The sequence below is a fragment of the Pristiophorus japonicus genome, unplaced genomic scaffold (genome assembly GCF_044704955.1).
Source record: "Pristiophorus japonicus isolate sPriJap1 unplaced genomic scaffold, sPriJap1.hap1 HAP1_SCAFFOLD_510, whole genome shotgun sequence".
NCBI classification, from domain to species: domain Eukaryota; kingdom Metazoa; phylum Chordata; class Chondrichthyes; family Pristiophoridae; genus Pristiophorus; species Pristiophorus japonicus.
The window spans coordinates 366,463-388,497 of NW_027254416.1; the positions used below are offsets into that span (position 1 = coordinate 366,463).

The 22,035-nt window shown below is 44.6% G+C and overlaps 1 protein-coding gene across 10 annotated transcripts in view; it reads left to right on the plus strand.

The window, feature by feature from the left end:
* Nucleotides 1-228: 228 nt before the first annotated feature.
* Nucleotides 229-22,035, plus strand: part of LOC139253747 (zinc finger protein 664-like) — a 35,411-nt gene continuing 13,604 nt past the window's right edge. Inside the window, exons 1-4 of one of the 10 annotated variants that reach the window (XM_070873536.1) lie at nucleotides 229-382; nucleotides 6,036-6,161; nucleotides 8,987-9,075; nucleotides 13,734-14,669. In XM_070873536.1, coding sequence (XP_070729637.1) covers nucleotides 14,115-14,669 — 555 coding nt within the window. In that variant the 5' untranslated portion in view covers nucleotides 229-382; nucleotides 6,036-6,161; nucleotides 8,987-9,075; nucleotides 13,734-14,114. The other 9 variants (XM_070873541.1, XM_070873535.1, XM_070873544.1 and 6 more) reach the window with 9 other exon arrangements.

The following is a 22,035-nucleotide window of genomic DNA, read 5'->3' on the forward strand; positions in this document are numbered from 1 at the left end:
AAGGAACTCAGGGCAGCTCGGGGGTCACGTGGCTCCTGATTTGAAAACCGTTCAACCGCCTCACCGCGCGCCAGGCGGGGGATGTCACAGCCCCGCCCACATCGCTTGTGACGTCACGGCCCCGCCCACATCGCTTGTGACGTCACAGGTGGCGTTGGTGCTGAGTGGCTTGGTTGTTCGTATTGCGCCTGCGCCGGACTCCCAGCTCACTCAATCCCTCACTCCTGCAGTATTAACAATAACTTTTCTTTATAGAGCGCCTTTAACGTAGTAAAACGTCCCAAGGCGCTTCACAGCAGTGTTACAGGACACAACACATACATTTCACACCGAGCCACAGAAGAACAAATTGCGGCATGTGACCAAAAGCTGGGTCAAACAGGTAGGTTTGAAATGAGGGTCTGAAAGTAGGAAAGAGGCGGAGAGGTTTAGGGAGGGAGTTCCAGAGCTCGGGGCCCAGGCAGCTGAAGGGCCGGACATCGATGGTGGAGCGATTATAATCAGGGATGGTCAAAAGTGCAGAATTTGAGGAGTGCAGACATCTTGTGGGCTGCAACAGATTCCAGAGATCGGGAGGGACGAGGCCATGGAGTGATTTGTAAAAAGTGATTTGTGATTATTAACAGCAACAACTTTTAACCGTGAGTCTTGTTTATTTGTACATGGGACGTTCTGGCAACGGAAGAATGACCATAATATAAAATGTTACACTAAGTTTGAAAGTGATTTTGTTAAATCCGAAACTGGGGTCTTAAATTTAAACAAGGTATGAGGGTTGAGTTGGCTAAGATAGATTAGGAAACTACATTAAAAGGTATCGAGCCAGATTAGCAATGGCTCGCTTTAAAGAATTAATACATAATTTACAATAATTACATACCTAATTACAAAACCCCCACAGGTGCTCCAACCGTGGCTAACAAGTTAAGTTAAAGATAGTTTTAGATCAAAGGAAGAAGCTTATAATGTTGCCAAAAAGAGCAGTAAGCCTGGGGATTGGGAACATTTTAGAATTCAGCAAAGGAGGACCAAGAAACTGATAAAGAAAGGGAAATAGAAAAAGTAAATGTGGGTCCCCTACAGGCTGAGAAATTATAATGGGGAATAAGGAAATGGCAGAGAAATTAAACCAATACTTTAGGTGGAAAATTGTGGTTGGAGGCTTCTTTTGGGCGAACGCAGCCAACCAGAATTTTTTAAAAAATTGCCTGGCCTCAGAGGAACATAGGATTGCGGTCGGAGTCAGAGTTTCGTAGTGCAGTGTACAGGAACATGTCTTCCAGGTATGTTTTCGTATCCTAGGATCACGTGGGCCTGAACCACCAATGAACATCTAGTATTCTCATTGATAATAATGGGAGCTCCGGTTGTACCAGCTCCCATTGCTATCAACAACAACAACTTTATTTATATACCGCTTTTAACGGAGTAAAATGTCCCAAGGCACTTCAGTGTTATAAGACAAAGCAAATAAGTTTGACACCGAGCCACATAAGAAGAAATTACAGCAGATGACCAAAAGTTGGTCAAAGAGTAGCTTTAAGGGGCATCTTAAAGGGGGAAAGAAATGCCCAGAGGCAGAGAGGCTTAGGGAGGGAGTTCCAGAGCTTAGGGCCCAGGCAGCTGAAGGCACGGCCACCGATGTTGAACAGTTCTAATCAGGAATGCTCAAGAGGGCTAATTTTGAGGAACACAGACATCACGTGGCATTGTGAGGCTGAAAGAGATTACAGAGATAGGGAGGGGCAAGGCCATGGAGGGATTTGAAAACAATGATGAGAATTTTGAAATCGAGGCGTTGCATAACTGGGAGCCAATGTAGGTCAGCGAGCACAGGAGTGATGGGTGATCAGGACTTGGTGCAAGTTAGGACATGGGGTGCAAGTTAGGACATGGCGTGCCAAGTTTTGGATGACCTCAAATTTACATAAGAACATAAGAAATAGGAGCAAAAGTATGGCCATATGGCCCCTCGAGCCTGCTCCGCCATTTAATACGATCATGGCTGATCTGATCATGGACTCAAGTCCACTTCACTGCCTGCTCGCCATAATCCCCTATTCCCTTCTCGGTTAAGAAACTGTGTATCTCTGTTTTAAATTTATTCAATGTCCCAACTTTCACAGCTCTCTGAGGCAGCAAATTCCACAGATTTACAACCATCTGAGAAAAGAAATTTCTCCTCATCTCAGTTTTAAATGGGTGGCCCCTTATTCTAAGATTATGCCCCCGAGTTCTAGTCTCTCCTATCAGTGGAAACATCCTCTCTGCATCCATCTTGTCAAGCCCACTCATAATCTTATATGTTTCGATACGATCACCTCTCAATCTTCTGAATTCCAATGAGTCGAGGCTCAACCTACTCATCCTTTCCTCATAAGTCAACCACCTCATCTCCGGAATCAACCTCGTGCACCTTCTCTGAGCAGCCTCCAAAGCAAGTATATCCTTTCATAAATAAGGAAACCAAAACTGTACGCAGTATTCCAGGTGTGGCCTCACCAATACCCTGTATAACTGTAGCAAGACTTCCCCTTTGCAATAAAGGCCAAGATTCCATTGGCCTTCCTGATTACTTGCTGTACCTGCATACTAACCTTTTGTGTTTCATGCACAAGTACCCCCAGGTCCTGCTGTACTGCAGCACTTTGCAATTTTTCTCCATTTATAAAATAACTTGCTCTTTTTGATTTTTTTTCTGCCAAAGTGCATGACTTCACAATTTCCAACATTATACTCCATCTGCCAAATTTTTGTCCACTCACGTTTCCTGTCTATGTCCTTTTGCAGATTTTTTGTGTCCTCCTCACACATTACTTTTCCCTCCCATCTTTGTATCATCAGCAAACTTGGCTACGTTACACTTGGTCCTTTCTTCCAAGTTGTTTAATATAGATTATAAATAGTTGGGGTCCCAGCACTGATCCCTGCGGCATGCCACTGGTTACTGATTGCCAACCAGAGCATGAACCATTTATCCCAACTCTCTGTTTTCTGTTAGTTAGCTGAGCCTCTATCCATGCTAATATATTACCCCAATCCCGTGAACTTTTATTTTGTGCAGTAATGTTTTATGTGGCACCTTGTTAAATGCCTTCTGGAAGTCCAAATACATCACATCCACTGGTTCCCCTTAATCCACCCTTCTCGTTACATCCTCAAAGAATTCTAGCAAATTTGTCAAACATTATTTCCCCTTCATATATGCAAATATGTTTGATTAACGTGAAAATATAAATTGCGTTCACCGCCCCACCAGCCTTTCTTTGTCTGTCTCTCTCTCCTCCTAAACTGAGGGACATTTAACAGTGATCTATCCATCCCATCCTCATCATCCAGAGATAGCTGGCAGAGAGACAGGCATAGTATCAGCCTTAAACACCCGAACTGTGTCTGCATATTAGGGTCAATACTAGTATCACACATTCATGTATAACACCAGTGGGGGGAGAGAGACACACACATTATCAGTCTTACACTTGGCATCAGTGTCTCCATATTACACTCAGTAACAGTGCCACACTGTCATGTATAGCACCAGAGAGAGAAACAGTGTCTGACATATCAAGAAAGACTGGATCAACTGGGCTTGTATTCACTGGAGTTCAGAAGAATGAGAAGGGATCTCATAGAAATGTTTAAAATTCTGACGGGTTTAGACAGGTTAGATGCAGGAAGAATGTTCCCAATGTTGTGGAAGTCTAGAGCCAGGGGTCACAGTCTAAGGATAAGGGGTAAGCCATTTAAGACCGAGATGAGGAGAAACTTCTTCACCCAGAGAGTGGTGAACCTGTGGAATTCTCTACCACAGAAAGTTGTTGAGGCCAATTCACTAAATATATTCAAAAAGGAGTTAGATGTAGTCCTTATTACCAGGGGGATCAAGGGGTATGGCGAGAAAGCAGGAATGGGGTACTGAAATTGCATGTTCAGTCATGAACTCATTGAATGGCGGTGAAGGCTGGAAGGGCCGAATGGCCTACTCCTGCACCTATTTTCTATGTTTCTATGTGTCAGTGTTGTACTCACAAGTGTGTCCACATCACGTGAAATAACAGTATCCCGCCTTCACAAACAGTACGAGATTGAGAGAAAGAGAAGAGAGATAGAGATCGAGATCGAGGCAGGACGGTGAGACACAGAAACATGCACAGTATCAGTTCAAGACTGACCTGTGAAGTCTACTTTTATCCTGAAAGTCCCCATTGGAGGGACAGAAGTTAAAGTCTCTCACTGATATTGTACCACAGACAGACACATTATTAATCCCACACTGCGGGACAGTGTCAGAGAGTGAGAGAAACAACGTCCCACATTTAACCCTCACTTGCCTGTTGTACTCTCTGTAATCTTACAGCTAAGGGCCGTTTGGTATGACCCAGTGTTTCACTCTGATTAAACTAAACTGGGACAGTTTCTGTCATATTAACTCCTGCACAGTCCCAGCAAACACTCCTACTTCCCCCGTCCCTCTGATGTTTCTGCAGGATTGCTTTGTGAGGACAGGCTCATGAATAGAAAAATAATGTGCACGGAATGATCCCAAATTGAGCATCTCAAAGGGAATTTAAACATTCTCTGTCCTTTTCCCCCAGGCCCAGTTCCTTTGCTCATACTCTGATTAAAGTGAATTGGGAACGTTCACTTTGCTGATTATTGACTGCGCATGCGTGGAGAATCCCCGCCCCCTGTGTCGATTTCCAGTGAGCAGAAGAGCACATGCGCCCTCCCCTCCCCCAGCCCTGCCTGTGAGCGCCATTCACTCTGTGAGCGCCATTCACTCAGTGAGCGGAAGAAGATGGTTTAAACAGCCGGGAATGGAGACACCACGGCCCCGGGGTAAGGCAGCGAGCAGCAGCCTCCTTACAGCAGCACATCGCTTTGGGAGCGTGTCCGCAGATGGGCTCAGAGATCAGCACTGAGTCCGGGGGAAGTTCAGGGAGAGTCGGAGGCTGTGTGTAACAGGCGGAGTGGATCAAGAACTGGTCTCAGTGCGTGGAGTGAGTGGGGGAAGGGAGAGGCCATTCTCGGGCTGTGTGTGGACAGCGTGTGTCCCGGGTAAGGGAGACAGAATGGGAAGGATCTGCTGTTTACAATCATTGCTGCTTTCTCCCTCCAAACCAGTAGTGAACGTTCCTGCTTTAGTTCCAGTCTCACCGTGCTTGTTGTCCGAGACTCCCAAAGCAAGTGCTCTACTCGGAACTCCTTCACCCCAAACGAACCAAAGGTGGTCAGCGGAAACATTACAAGGACATCCTCAAAGCCTCCCTGATAAAGTACGCCATCCCCACTGACACCTGGGAGGCCCTGGCCCAAGACCGCCCTAAGTGAAGGAAGTGCATCCAGGTGGGCGCTGAGCACCTCGACTCTCATCACCGAGAGCATTCAGAAATCACACGCAAGCAGCGGAAAGAGTGTGCGACAAACCGGTCTCGCCCCCCCACCCCACTTCCCTCAACGACTATCTGCCCCATCTGTGATAGGGACTCTGGCTCTCGTATTGGACTGTTCAGCAACCAAAGAACTCACTTCAGGAGTGGAAGCAAGTCTTCCTCGATTCCGAGGGACTGCCTATGATGATGATCATTGGACAGTGAGCGGTGGAAGCAGAGCCGGACACTGAGGATTTATACAAGGAGCATCTATTGCAGGCACCGGGTGAGAAATGTAAAGGACACGTTTTAAACAGTGGCTCTTTGTTTTTGGTTGAACGGTTAGTGCCCTGGGAGAGGGGAGCAGCAATCTGAGCTGTGTAAAAGTCCGTGCTCCATCGGGTCGTCCCATTCCTGAAGCAGGGCAGGGGTTGGGTTGTGTCTGGATGTCAGTAAATTGCTGTAAATCTGCCCAACACACTTGGTGTGTAGAAGCTAAGTGCTGCAGTACTGCAGTGGAGTCAGACACTGACACTGTTTGTATCGCTGGCTTCCCTTTGTGAATGTTCAAAATGATTACTAATTGAACGATTACATTCATCACTTTAGTCTTTTCTACCTCTCTTATTCTTGAATGATCAGAGATACCTTCTCCTCCTACAGGCAAGGAATTGAAGGAACTGGAACAAATGTGAAGTTTCCACCACCTGAGACATAAGGAACAGTGCAACCAGCTCCTCCTCACACACAGCCTTTTTTTAATTTGTTCACTGGATGTGGGTGTCGCTGGTAAGGCCAGCATTTATTGTCCATCACTAATTGCCCTGGAGAAGATGGTGGTGAGCCACCTTCATCAACGGCTGCCGTCCATGTGATGATGGTACTCCCACAGTGCTGTTAGGGAGGGAGTTCTGTTTCTCTAACAGGTTCCATGTGCTGAAAGGCCTCCTCAAGTTCCCAGATCCAGGGACTGTTCTTCCCTATTGTTTTGGAAATAGCATTGGGCAGTAAACAGGAGCTCAATGCTTCTTGTGCACCAGCTCACTGATCGGCGCTCCTCACGCTGATTATGTTTTATAATCTCGCTCAAACGTCCCAAAATGTTGCTTTCTTTTCCATCACCTCAAGGGTTATTAGCCAAGTTTGCATCAAGCAAATCGTGATCTCACCAGTAATAGCACTTTCCCGACTGTTATCCAAGAGGCTGCTTCTGACATTTTCTTCTGCGTAAATGTTAACCACGTAAATAACTGAAAATCTTCATTTCTACAGCAACAACAAACACTTGCATTTATGACAGATACAGAGTGAATCCCTCACTCACTCACTGTACCACAGACTGACAGATACAGAATGAATCCGACACTCACTGCATCACTGACAGATATGGTTTATGTAATGTACTAATAGCTCGTCTCTACTCCAAATATTTCTGAATCGCATTCGTCCAATATAATGTGCAAAACTATTGTCTGTTGGGGTCATCTCTGATCTGTAAATTTCACAAATATAGGATAAAACCCACTCTCTCATACCAGAAAATGACAGGTACAGAATAAATCCCACACTCTCATACCAGAAACTAACAGGTACAGAGGAAACACACACTCGCTTACCCCAGAATGAGAGATCTAGAATGAATCCCACATTCACATTGCACAAACTGACATATAAAGGTAAAAATCCACACTCAGATACCAGAAACTGACACCCCACACATCTACTACAAACTGACGGTACAGAAAAAAACCCACAATCACATCCCAGAAACTGACAGGTACATATTAATTCCTACACTCACACAGCAGGAACTGACAGGTACAGAATACAATCAACACCCAGATTCCAGAAACTGACAGGTATAGAATGCAATCCACACTTAGATACCAGAAAGTGACTGGTACAGATTAAAACCACAGTCACATATCAGAAACTGACGGGTACCGATTCAACCCCATACTCTCATACCAGAATCTGATAGGTACAGAATAAAATGCACACTCCGATCCGAAAAACTGACATACTGGTCAATATCCACTCACATACCAGAAGCTGATGATATAGGTTAAAGGACACACTCACATAACAGAAACTGACAGGTACATGATAAAACACACACTCACATAACAGAAACTGACAGGTACAGATAAAGATGCGCTTAGATACCAGAAACTGACAGATACAGAATAAAACCTACACTCACATCAAAACTTGACAGGTACAGAATAAATCCCACATGCACAGAGCAGGAACTGATAGGTACAGTATGAAACCCACACCCACGTATCTGAGCAATAATATGCAAGTAAAACCCATACTCGCCTATTGGAAACTGACCGGGAAACACACACACACCAGCGACTGATGGAACGAGTAGAACAGTTTAGGCACCCTTTCTCCAGTGTCAGGCTCACACAATCGTTTTTTTCAATGTGGCCCATTTAATTAGTGATAAAAGCTACTTGTGAAACAATCCCATTTTTGCTAATTTAATTTGTGACAAAAAGATGGTATGAGCATGCGCTAAATACATGCTGCTCCTCCCCTCCGCACACAGTGTTTAAACTGACAGGAAGGGCCCATGCGAGCTCCCCTCCCCCAGCTCTGTCAGCGGCTGCCGTTTCCTCTGTGCCGGGCTGATGATCGTTGAACACATCAGGGAGCGGAGATATCCCAGGCCCGAGCAAGGGAGCAAACAGCAGCCACCTTACAGCAGCTCATCACATTGGGACTGTGTCCGCAGATGGGCTTTGAGTCGGGGTAAGTTCAGCGGCAGTCGGGGGCTGTCTGTAAGAGGCAGAGTGGAGTAGGAACTAGTTTTGGAGCATGGAGTGATGGGGGAAGGGGGAGCCCATTCTCGGGCTGTGTGTGTACGGTGTAAGGTAACAGAGAAAGTAAATCACCTCGCTCTTTCAAATCAGTGCTGCTTTCTTTCCCCAAATCAGTAGTGAATGTTCCTGATTCAGTTCCAATCTCACCGTGTCTGTTGTTCTTGGACATTGAATAGTGGAAACACAGCCTGAGAATGAGGATGTGAGGAGTGTCACAAAGTGCATCTATTGCAGGCACCAGAAGAGGAATGTGATTGGAGACATTTCAAAAATGGGTAATTTTGTTTTGGTGCATTGAATTCTTCAGAACCATGTTGCTGGTGATCGAGCGATACATTGTCACCCCCTCAGATACATCAGCATCTGGTAACTGTGACATTCTGTTAATGACACAGGCCATTAACTCTGTTTCAATAGACTGAGAACAATTGTTGTACAGGTACCTGTGGTTATATTCCAGGAAGCAATTCAGAATTTTACAGGTAGTCCCATGGAAGCGGGAGAGATCAACCTGAACTGTGCCAATCGGGTGGTCCCATTCATGGACCAGTGCTGGGTTTGGGTTGTGTCTGGATGCTGATAACTTACCATAGAACCGTCCTATACACCTGAGTGCTGCTGTACTGCAGTGAGATCAGACAAGGACACGGTTTGTATCGCAGATTCCTCTCTCCAGATACTTTACTTTATTAAACACAAACACTTGAATTATAACTTTATTTGTATAATCTCTCCATTGGCTGTCCATATCATAACTAAGTGTTTTCCTATTATTATTCTCAGAGCAAAATACTTCACCAAGCCAGAATAAATTTGATCTTTCCTCAACCCGGAACACAAGGAACAGTGCAGGCAGCTCCTTCTCACACACAGTAAGTACATTATCACTCAGAGCGCAGAGACACAGAACTGACCTCAATCATATTGTCACAGGCAGCAGAAGCTGTCAGTCCCACAGTGATCCAAATTCCCAGAATTATATTATGAATCCCACAGTCACTTGAAGCAGTACAATAATGTGTTGTTTCAAAGTCCAATCATATCTCATTGAAAGGCAGATCCAATTTCACTCCCTTACTCACACACACGAACAGATCGACACTGACAGTGTCAATTCACACTCGTGTCTGTACAATGACTCTCAAACCCAACAGCTAACATACAAGAGCAGAGAAACTGAGGTAATGGACTGAATCAAACCTCCTCCTGAGACAGTCATCGATAATCGCAAACTATCATCCGCCTACAGCAGGTGAGACGAAACCAAATCCAACACTCACACAGAGCAAGAATAGCTCAGTACAAGAGACTGTCAATTACATAATCAATCCCACACATCACCAGTCTAACAGATACATAATCAATCCCTCACTCTCACACATCACCAGTCTAACAGATACATAATCAATCCCTCACTCTCAAACAGTACCAGAGACTGAGAGAAACAATGATTCATACACTCAGACACATTGAAAAAAAATCACAATCTGTCATTCAATCATTTCCAGTACCTGAGATTGACTGACAGTGAAACCCACACTCCCGTACCAGGCACTTACAGCTACAGACAAATACTCACACTCACATACCAGAGACAGATAGTTAGAGAGTGAACTCCACAGTCACGCACCAGAAACTGACAGGTACAGAAAAAAAACACTTTTGCATTCCAGAGACTGATAGAGTAATACCCACACTCACATTCCAGAGACTGATAGATAGAGTAATACCCACACTTACATTCCAGAGACTGATAGATACAGAGTAATACCCACACTCACATTCCAGAGACTGAAAGATACAGAGTAATACCCACACTCACATTCCAGAGACTGACAAATACAGACTAAAAACCACACTCCTGTAACAATCTTACAGGTACTGATTAAAACCCTTACTCAAATATCAGAAACCGATAGATACAGAATGAAACCCACACTCACTTCTCAGAGACGGACAGATACAGAATAAAACACATATCAGAGAGTGACAGAGCAAAATCAACACTCACCTGAAAGTGACTGACTGATTCAATGTCAAACCCACAATACCACAGCTGTACCAGACACTTAAAGGCACAGAATGAAATCAACATTCATATAATAGCAACTGACGGGTACAGAAAACATACACACATTAACATACCAGTGACAGACAGGTAGAATGTCATAACAGAAACTGTGACATATAGAATATAACCCCACTCATAACAGAAACAGACAAGTACAGCTAAAAAGTGCCACACTCACACACAAGAGACTGACAGGTACAGAGTGAAATCCACATTCACACACTTGAATAAAACACACATTCACATAACAGAAACTGACAGGAGGAAAACCCACATACACATACCATAGACTGACATTCACAGAATAATACCCACACTCAGATACCATAGACTGATGGATACAGAGTAAACCCCAAACTCAAACCAAAGACTAATAGATAGAGTGAAGATCACACTCTCATCCCAGAGAATGACCACTGTAGAGTAAAATCCACACACACAAAAAAGTGAGTGACAGATCAAGAATAAAACCTGCACTCACATCCCAGAGAGTGAAAGATAGACAAAAATACACAATCATGTTACCGAGATTGATACATACAGATAATACCCAAATACATATACCAGAAACTGAGATAGAGAAAAACCACACTCAAATCTCAGAGACTGACAGATAAAGAATAAAACTCACACACACATCCTCGAGAGTGATAGATACAGACTTAAATATGCACTCCCTTACCAGAAACTGGGAGTTATTGCACTGATTGAACACTTACTCATGTAACACAAACTGACAGGTACAGTGTAAAACCCCACACTCCCATTCCTGAAACTGACAGGTACAGCGCTAAAACCCACATTCACATCCGAGAAACTGAAAGTTGCAGAATGAAGCCCCACTCAAATACCAGAAACAGACAGATACAGACAAAAGCCCACATTACCTGAAACTGACCGAGAGTAAAACCCACACTCGCCTACCAGAGATTGAAATTTACAGATACAATCCACACATACCAGAGACTGAAAGGTAGAGAGTGAAAGCCACACACACACACACCAGTAACTGACGGATACAGATCACAACCCACACTCACATATCAAACACTGACAAATAAAGAGTAAAACCGCACTCACAAAGAAAATCAACACTCAAATACCAAAAATTGACAGTGCCGGAGGAAAACCCACAATCACAGAGTAGAAACAGACATGAACAGAGTAAAATGCACTCACATTTCAGAAACCGATGGGTACAGAATACAGCTCGCATTCCAATACAGCTCGCATTCACATAACAGAAACTGACTGGAATAGAGGAATCGCAAACTAACATACCAGAGACTGACAAGTAGAGTGAAATCCACACACACACACCAAAAACTGTTATATACAGAGTAAAATTCACACTTGTATACCAGAGAATGAAAGATACAGAATGAAACCCACACTCACTTACCAGTAATTGACAGGTACAGAGTGAAAACCTCTCTTCCAGACCATAAACTTACAGGTATAAAGGAAAAGCCACACTCGCTAACCAGAGACTAACAGATACAGAATAAATACTACACTCACTGGTGGGCGTAGTCTATAGGCCCCCTAACAGTAGCTACACTATTGGATGAAGTATAAATTAAGAAATAATGGAGGCTTGTAAAAAAGGAACAGGAATAATCATGGGCAATTTTAATCTTCATATTGATTGAACAAATCAAATTGGCCAAGGTAGCCTTGAGGAAGAATTCATAGTGTGTATCCGGGATAATTTCCTTGAACAGTACTTTGCGGAATCAACCAGGGAGCAGGCTATCTTAGATCTGGTACTGTGTGATGAGAACATAAGAAATAGGAGCACGCCATTTGGCCCCTCGAGCCTGCTCTGCCATTTAGTAAGAACGTCGCTGGTCTGATCATGGCCTCACCTCCACTTCCCTGTCCACTCCCCATAATCCTTTATTCCCTTAATGCTCAAAAGTCTGTCTATTTTCACCTTAAGTATATTTAATGGCCCAGCCGCCACAGCTCTCTGGGACAGAGAATTCCACAGATTTACAACTACCTGAGAGAATAAATTCCTCTCATCTCAGTTTTAAATGGGTGACCCCTTATTCTGAAACTACATCCCCTAGTTCTAGTTTCCCCCTATGAGTGGAAATATCCTCATTGCATCTACCTTGTCGAGCCCCCTCATTATCTTTTATGTTTCAATAAGACCGCCTCTCATTCTTCTGAATTCCAATGAATATAGGCTTAACCTACTCAACCTATCTTCATAATCAACCCCCTCAATCAACCTAGTGAACCTGCTCTGAACTGCCTCCAATGCAAGTATATCCTTCCTTAAATACAGAGGTTAAAACTGTATGCAATACTCTAGGTGTGACCTCACCAATACCCTGTACAGTTGTAGCAGGACTTCTCTGCTTTTATACTTCAACCCCCTTGCAATAAAGGTCAACATTCCATTTGCCTTCCTGATTACTTGCTGTACCTGCATACTAACTTTTTGTGTTTCATGCACAAGTACCCCCAGGTCCCTCTGCACTGCAGCACTTTGAAATTTTTCTCCATTTAAATAATAATTTGCTTTTTTATTTTTTCTGCCAAAGTTGACAACCTCACATTTTCCCATATTATATTCGGGACGGACTCCACTTGGAATATGCTGGGGCTAGGGTCCTGGCGAACCGAATAACTGGGGCTGCAGAGAGAGCTTTAACTAATCAGTCGGGGGGAGGGGGTGGGGGCAGGGCACGGCGGGGGCAGGGTTCAGGTGAGCAGAAACCTAAAAGCTTAAAGGACAAGGTGAAGGCAATAGAACAGGGTAGCATTGGGGGAAACGAAAACCAAAGCGTGACGGGAAGGGACAGAATCTATAAACATAGAGTGTATCCGGAAACTGGAGCCGTAGCAGGAGCAAAGCCATGCTGACTCTGCTTGACTGAATTATGCTTTTCCAAATGTCCTGCGACAGATGTTAGACGAACTGGTCTTGTGACACTGTTGTGAAGCGCCTTGGGACGTTGTACTATGTTAAAGCTGCTATATAAATAAAAATTATTATTAACAAAAGGAAAGCTGCAGGTTTGTGCGTCACCATCACGATTCATCGAGGCGTAGAGTGCATGTATGGCCATCTTTGCAGAGGAGCAAAGTGTGGGTGGGGCGACAGGGTCCCCAGGGTCAGCACCTTCAGGGGAGGAGAGGGGAACCAGTGAGTGTAGAACTAAACTCAGCTAGAGTCCGTACCTTCAGGGGAAGTTAGGGGAACCAGTGAGTGTAGAACTGAACCTAGACAAAGTAGATGGTGAAAACTGGGAGTGGAGGACATGTTGTTTTCAGACGTGCGATGTGTTTGAATTTCAGGACAGGGAGGACAGAGAGTGTATGGGACAGGGATTTACAGCTTTGGAGGAATGAAAGAGGAAAGAATGTTCCATGGAATCTAGAATTGTCTGTTCTGAATTTGTGTCTGGTACTTGCAGTAATGATTTTTGTAAACTCCTTTTGCAGGGTATAAGAAGGGCAGGATTTGCAGATGGGAAAATCAAACCAAACAGCACGTCAAGATCTGACAGAATAACACGATTCCTCCGGACCTGAATGTCATCGGCCTTTGACTGTGGAAGGAGAAATGTTTGCCTGTTCTGTCTGTGGGAAAAGATTTCAAACATCACTGTGAGTGGAAAAGCACCGAGACCCACACACACCTGAGTGAGAGTGTTCCAGTGCACTGCCTGTTGAAAGAGCTTTAACCAGTTACACAGCCTGAAAAAACATCACACCATTCACAGCGGGGAGAAACTGTACACGTGTTGTGTGTGGACGAGGCTTCAACTGATCATCCAACCTGCAGAGACACATGGACACCCGCACCATGGAGAAACCGTGGGAATGTGGGAATGTGGGGACTGTGGGAAGAGATTTAATTACCCGTCAGAGCTGGAAAAACATCGGCGCAGTCACACTGCGAAGAGGCTGTTCATCTGCTCCGTGTGTGGGGATCGATTCACTCAGTCAAGCCACCTGATGGGACACCAGCGAATTCACACCGGGGAGAGGCCGTACACTTGCACCGTGTGTGGGGAGGGATTCACTTGTTATTCCAAGCTTCTAACTCACCAGCGAGTTCACACTGGGAACAGGCTGTTCACCTGCTCTGAATGTGGGGAGGAATTCACTTGTTCATCCAATCTTCTAACTCACCAGCGAGTTCACTCTGGGAAAAGGCCGGTCACCTGCTCAGTGTGTGGGGAGGGATTCGCTCGGTCATCCCATCTGCTGACACACCAGCGAGTTCACACTAGGGAGAAGCCGTTCACCTGCTCTGAGTGTGGGAAGGGATTCACTGAGTCATCCCAGCTGCTGATACACCAGCGAGTTCACACTGGGGAAAGGCCGTTCACCTGCTCCGTGTGTGGGAAGGGATACGCTCGGTCATCCAACCTGGTAAGACATCAGCGAGTTCACAAGTGACTGCAGGGTTTGGATTCTGCTGTTACCCTAGACTGAATCGTGTCCATTCTGACAGTTGGGGTTTCTTTCTGCTGATAGTGATTTCCCCCTCTAACTGGACTGGAGTTTAATATTCTGGATATTTGACCAATTAATCAACGGGAAAAGGGTCAGATAAAAATAATTCTAATTTGTGTTTACATCCATACTTAACTCTTTAAAGGGATTCTTCAAATACTGAAAGCTGCATCAAATGGAGCTAAATGTTGTTAACAATTGATAATAAAATGAATTGAATCTGCAGGTTGATTTTGGATTTCTCTGGGAGGGAGCCGGACGTGATGTGCCTTGAAATACCGCCGGTATCCAGTAGATGATGCGGTCCCTCCTATTAACTCCAACTGAGAGGAGCGTGACTGCCCCCTAGAGCAGGAGGAATAAGGGCAGCTCAGGGTCAGGCACTGAAAATACTGCACCCCACAGGGACATCACTCAGTGCCCCCTCCCTGGGGCAGCTCAGGGTCAGACACTGAAAATACTGCACCCCACAGGGACATCACTCAGTGCCCCCTCCCTGGGGCAGCTCAGGGTCAGACACTGAAAATACTGCACCCCACAGGGACATCACTCAGTGCCCCCTCCCTGGGGCAGCTCAGGGTCAGACACTGAAAATACTGCATCCCACAGGGACATCACACACTGTCCCCAGCCTGAAGCAGCTCGGGGTCACACACTGAAAATACTGCATCTCACAGGGACATCACACACTGCCCCCTCCCTGGGGCAGATCAGAGGCAGAACATGGAATGGAAAGGGGAGGTTCCAGTTGTTGTGGACCATGTAGGAACCAATGACCTCGGTAGTACTAGGAATGAGGTTCTGCTGAAAGAGATGGAGGTGTTGGGATTCAAATGAAAAAGCTGAACCTCAAAGGTAATAATCTCTGGATTGTTACCTGAGCCCCACACCAATTGTTACAGGGATAAGCAGATTAGAACAGTAAATGCATGGCTCAAAGAGTGGTGTGGGAGGCAGGGGTTTTTCTTTACAGGCACTGGCACCAGCACTGGGCAAAGAGGGAGCTGTTCCCTTGCCATGGGTTCCACTTGAGCTGGGCAGGAACCAGTGTCCTGGCGAATCGAATAACTAGGGCAGTAAACAGGGCTTTAAACTATTGAAGGCTGGGTGGCGAGATCCAGGAAAGTACAGCACGGTTTAGATAGAGAGAAAAAGCAACAAGAGACATGTCAAGGCTCTAGAGCAGAGTTTTGGGTAAAAATAAGCAGAGTGGGTGAGGAAGGGATAGAGAGAGTAACAAAGGTAATCGGGCATTACTGACTAAGGAAAAATAGAAAAAAGCCAAAGCTAAAGGCACGATATCTGAGCGCATGAAGTATTCGCAAGAAAATAGATGAATTAATAGCGCAGATAGAAATTAATAGGTTTAATCTGATAACCATTATGGAGCTGTGGTTGCAAAGTGACCACGGTTGAGAACTAAATATTCCGGGATACATAACTTTTAGAAGAGATAGCAAAATTGAAAAGGAGAAGTGGTAGCCCTAATAATAAAGGATGGGATAAAGAATACTGTCTTAGCTCGGAAAATCAAGAAATAGGATCAGTTTGGGTGTGGCTTAGAAACAGCAAGGGCAGAAAACATTGGTGGGAGTTGTTTATAGGCCCCCAAACCATAGTGGTAATGTAAGGCACTGTATAAATCAGGAAATTAGAGGTGCATGTAACAAAGGTAATATAATAATTATGGGGGACTTTAATCTGCATATAGACTGTGCAAACCAAATTTGCAGTAATAGTGTGGAGGACGAATTAATGGAAGGTATACAAGATGGTTTTCTAGATCAGTATTTTGAGGAACCAATGAGAGAACAGGCTATTTTTGATCTAGTAGTGTGCAATAAGAAAGGGTTAATTAATAATGTAGGAAAGTGGCCCTTGGGGAAGAGTAGCCATAACATGATAAAATTTTGCATTAAATTTGAAAGTGATTTAGTTAAACAAAGGAAACTGTGTAGGTATGAGGGGAGAGTTGGCTAAGTAGATTGGGAAACTATATCAAAAGGTATGATGGTAGAAAAGGAATGGCTAGCATTTAAAGAATTAAGTTATAATTTACAACAAACATACATTCATTTAAGGTACAAAAACCCCACAGGAATAGTTATCCAACTGTGGCCAACAAGAGAAGTTAAATATAGTATTAAATGAAAGGAAGATGCTTATAATGTTGCCAAAAAGAGCAGTAAGCCTGGGAAGATTTTAGAATTCAGCAAAGGAGGACCAAGAAATTGATAAAGAAACGGAAACTAGAATATGAGAGTAAACTATCGAGAGACAAAATAACAGACTGCAAAAGCTTCTATAGGTATGTGAAAAGGAAAATATTAGCAAAAGTAAATGTGGGTCCCCTACAGGCTGAGACAGGAGAAATTATAATGGGGAACAAGGAAATGGCAGAGAAATTAAATGCATACTTTGTGTCTGTCTTAATGGAAGAAAGCACAAAAAATTTGCCAGCACTACTGGAGAACCCAGGGTCCAGTGAGAATGAAGAACTGAAAGAAATTAGTATTAGTAAAGAAAAATGGTACTGGAGAAAATAATGAGACTGAAAGCCAATAAATCATTTGGACCTGATGGCCCACATCCGAGGGTATTGAAAAAATTAGCTATAGAAATAGTGGATGCATTGGTTATCACCTTCCAAAATTCCATAGATTCTACAATGGTTCCCGTGGTTTGGAAGGTGGCAAATGTAACTGGACTATTTAAGAAAGGAGGGAGAAAGAAAACAGGGAACTACAGAGCAGTTAGCCTGACCTCAGTAGTAGGGAAAATGCTCAATTCTATTATAAGGATGTGGTAACAGGCACTCAGAGAAAAATAATAAGATTGGACAGAGTCAACACTGCTTTATGAAAGGGAAATTATGTTTGACAAATCTGTTGAGACTTTTTTGAGGTTGTAACTAGCAGAATATTTAAGGAGGAATCAGTGGATGTGGTGTATTTAGATATTCAGAAGGCATTCGATAAGGTGTCACACGAGGTTATTGAACAAAATTAGGACTCAAGGGATTGGGGGTTAATATACTAGCATGGATTGAGGATTGGTTAATAGACAGAAAACAGAGTAGGAATAAACGGTTCATTTTCAGGTTGGCAGGCTGTAACTGGTCGGGTACTCCAAGGATGGTGCTTGGGCCTCAGCTATTCACAATATATATCAGTGATTTGGATGAGGGGGCCAAATGTTATACAGTTGGACGTCTCTGGTCCGGCATCCTTGGGACCTGACCGGTGCCGGATCAGAGCATTTTCCAGTACTCGGGAGGTCAGCTGCTGACAGCGACCCGGACATGTTCTGTGCATGCATGGGGAGAGAAATGGCGGGGAGGGGAGAGAAGCTGCGAGACAGGGAGAGAGCTCAGCCACGGAGCCGAGAGAGAGACAGAACCACCACCCATGCCGGGACTGATGCTGGACCAAGGATGTTTCCAGACGAAAGAGACCCAGACTGGAGAGTACAACCTGTATATCTACATTTGCTAATGATACAAAGCTAGGTGGGAATACAATTTGTGAGGAGGGTACAAAGAGGCTTCAAGGGGATATCGACAGGCTAAGTTAATGGGCAAGAACATGACAAATGGAATATAGTGGAGAAATATGAAGATATCCAGTTTGGTAGGAAAAATAAAAAAGCAGAGTATTTTTTAAAAGGAGAGGGACCTGGGTACAAAAATCACAAATTTAACATCAATTAACAAGCAATCAATTAAGAGAGCAAATTGTATGTTGGCCTTTATTACAAGATGATTAAAGTATAAGAGGAAAGGCTTCTTACTGCAGTTATATAGGGCCCTGGTGAGACCACACCTGGAGTATTGTGTACAGTTTTGATCTCTTTACCGAAAGACGGATATACTTACCATAGAAGGGGTGCAATGAAGGTTCATCAGACTGTTTCTGGGGGATGGGGGTGATTGTCCTATCAGAGATTGAGTAGACTAGGCCTACATTCTCTACAGTTTAGAAGAATGAGAGGTGATTGCATTGAAACCAGCAAAATTCTTACAGGGTTTGATAGGATAATTGCAGGAAGGATGTTTCCCCAGGCTAGGGAGTCTAGAACCAGGTGTCTTAGTCTCAGAACAAGGGGTCAGCAATTTAGGACTGAGATGAGGAGAAATTTCTTTGCTCAGAAGGTGGTGAATCTTTGGAATTCTCTCTGAGGGCTGTGGATGTTCAGAAGTTATGTATATTCAAGACAGACATCAATATATTTTTGGATATTAAGGGAATCGAGGGATATGGGGATAGTGCAGGAAAATGAAGTTGAGGTAGAAGATCAGCCATGATCTCATTGAAGGCTCAAGGGGTCAAAGGGCCTACTCCTGTTCCTATTTATTATCTTATGATGACAGTAAGTAACAGGATAGGTAAAGCCAAACTGCAGGTGTACAGATACAACCCAGGGGTCAGTCCGCCCAGTGGCCAGAGGACACAGCAGGTTTACAGGTACAAACCCAGGGTCAGTCCGCCCAGTGACCAGAGGACACAGCAGGTTTACAGGTACAAACCCAGGGTCAGTCCGCCCAGTGACCAGAGGACACAGCAGATTTACAGGTACAACCCAGGGGTCAGTCCGCCCAGTAGCCAGAGGACACAGCTGGTGTACAGGTACAAACCCAGGGTCAGTCCGCCTAGTGACCAGAGGACACAGCAGGTTTACAGGTACAACCCAGGGGTCAGTCTGCCCAGTGACCAGAGGACACAGCACGTGTATGGGTAAAAACCCAGGGTCAGTCCGCCCAGTGACCAGAGGACACAGCTGGACATCACGAATTATCCATTCTGCCATCGACATCAGCATTGTGTTGGATCAATTGCTAAAAATGGTTCCTCTTTGGTTATCTGCCAGAAATGGAAAACAGAAGCTATACCTGGTTATGAAATAGTCTGTGACTGATTCTGTGGTGAAGTGCAGATCTCCACCCCCATTATATAAAGAGAGCTCGACGTGATGTAACCGAGTACTTTGAACCTCATTGATGCCACAATAGAAACAGTCTGTAATTTATAGAGTGCCAAAATGTGCAAGGAATAAGATCTGGCTATTTCTGTTTCTGTGTTTTCCATCTCTCCTGTCACCTCTCCTCGACACCTCTGCCCCCTTCTCCCTCTCTATCTGTGTGTCTCTTCCTTTGTTTTTTGTTCCTTTTTCTGATCAGCCAGCTCTCTTTGACAGTCATCCACTTTCTACCCATCTGTCCCTCTCTACCTTTCCTCCTTTCTCTCTATGGTCTCTCCCTGGCACGTGGCCCCTATTTCTCTAACACAGCCATACCAGGCCACAGTCCCTCAAAAAGGCAATGTCAGGGCGGTGAGGGATCTTCCAAAAGAAACATAAGCAGGAGTAGGCCATTTGGCCCCTGGAGTCTGCTCCACCATTCAATATGATCATGGCTGATCTGATCTTGGGCTCAGCTCCACTTCCCTGCCCGCCCCCCATAATCTTTTACTCCCTTATTGCTCAAAAATCTGTCTATCTCCGCCTTAAATATATTCAATGACCCAGCCTCCATAGGTCTCTGGTTCAGAGAATTCCACAGATTTACAACCCTCAGAGAAGAAATTTCTCCACATCTCAGTTTTAAATGGGCAGCCCCTTATTCTCAGACTATGTCCCCTAGTTTTAGTTTCCCCTATAAATGTAAATATCCTCTCTGCATCCACCTTGTCAAGCCCCTTACTATCTTATAAGTTTCAATAAGATCACCTCTCATTCTTCTGAACTCCAATGTGTATAGGCCCAACCTACTCAACCTATCATCATAAGTCCGCCCCCTCATCTCTGGAATCGACCTAGTTAACCTTCTCTGAATAGCCTTCAATGCAAGTATACCCTTCCTTAAATACGGAGACCAAAACTGTACAGAGTGCTCCAGGTGTGGCCTCACCAATACCCTGTATAGTTGTAGCAGGACTTCTCTGCTTTTATACTCTATCCCTCTTGAAATAAAGGCCAACATTCCATTTGCCTTCCTGATTACTTGCTCTACCTGCATACTAACTTTTTGTGTTTCATGCATAAGGACTCCCAGGTCTCTGTACTGCAGCACTTTGCAATTTTTCTCAGTTTAAATTATAATTGCTTTTCTATTATTTCTGCCAAAGTGGATAACCTCACATTTTCCTACTTTATACTCCAGCTGCCAAATTTTTGCCCACTCACTTAGCCTGTCTAGATCACTTTGCAGATTTTTTGTGTCCTCCTCACAATTTGCTTTCCCACCCATCTTTGTATCATCAGCAAACTTGGCTACATTACACTCTGTCCCTTCATCCAAGTCATTAATATAGATTGTAAATAGTTGACCCAGCACCGATCCCTGCAGAACACCACGAGTCACTGTTTGCCAATCCTCTATCCATGCTAATTATATTACCCCCAACCCCGTGAGCTTTTATCTTGTGCAGTAACTTTTTATGTGGCACCTTATCGAATGCCTTCTGGAAATCTAAATACACCACATCCACTGATTCTCCCTTATCCACCCTGCTCGTTACATCCTCAAAGAACTCCAGCAAATTTGTCAAACATGATTATCTTTGCCATGCTCCTCCTTTGCTGTATGGGAAATCAGGGACGCTTCCAGTGTCCCTGACTACGATGTGTGCAGGAAGTATGTCCAGCTGCAGCTCCTGACAGACCGCATTGCGGCGCTGGAGCTGCACATGGATTCACTCTGGAGCATCCGCGATGCTGAGGATGTCATGAATAGCATGTTGAGTGAGTTAGTCACACCGCAGGTAAAGGTTACACAGGCAGATAGGAAATGGGTGACCAGCTGGAAGAGCAGTGGAAGGAAGGTAGGTAGTGCAGGGATCCCCTGCGGTCATCCCCCTCCAAAACAGATATACCGTTTTGGGTACTGTTGGGGGGCTCATCAGGGGAAGGCAGCAGCAGCCAAGTTCATGGCACCATGGGTGGCTATGCTGCACAGGAGGGCAAGAAAAAGAGTAGGAGAGCTATAGTGGTAGGGGAATAGATAGGTGTTTCTGCGGCCACAATCGAGACTCCAGGATGGTATGTTGCCTCCCTGGTGCAAGGGTCAAAGATGTCTTGGAGCGGCTGCAGGGCATTCTGGAGGGGGAGGGTGAACAGCCAGTTGTCGTGGTGCATATAGGTACCAACGATATAGGTAAAAAACGGGATGAGGTCCTACAAGCTGAATTTAGGGAGCTAGGAGTTAAATTTTAAAAGTAGGACCTCGAAGGTAGTAATCTCAGGATTGCTACCGGTGCCACGTGCTCGTCAGAGTAGGAATTACAGG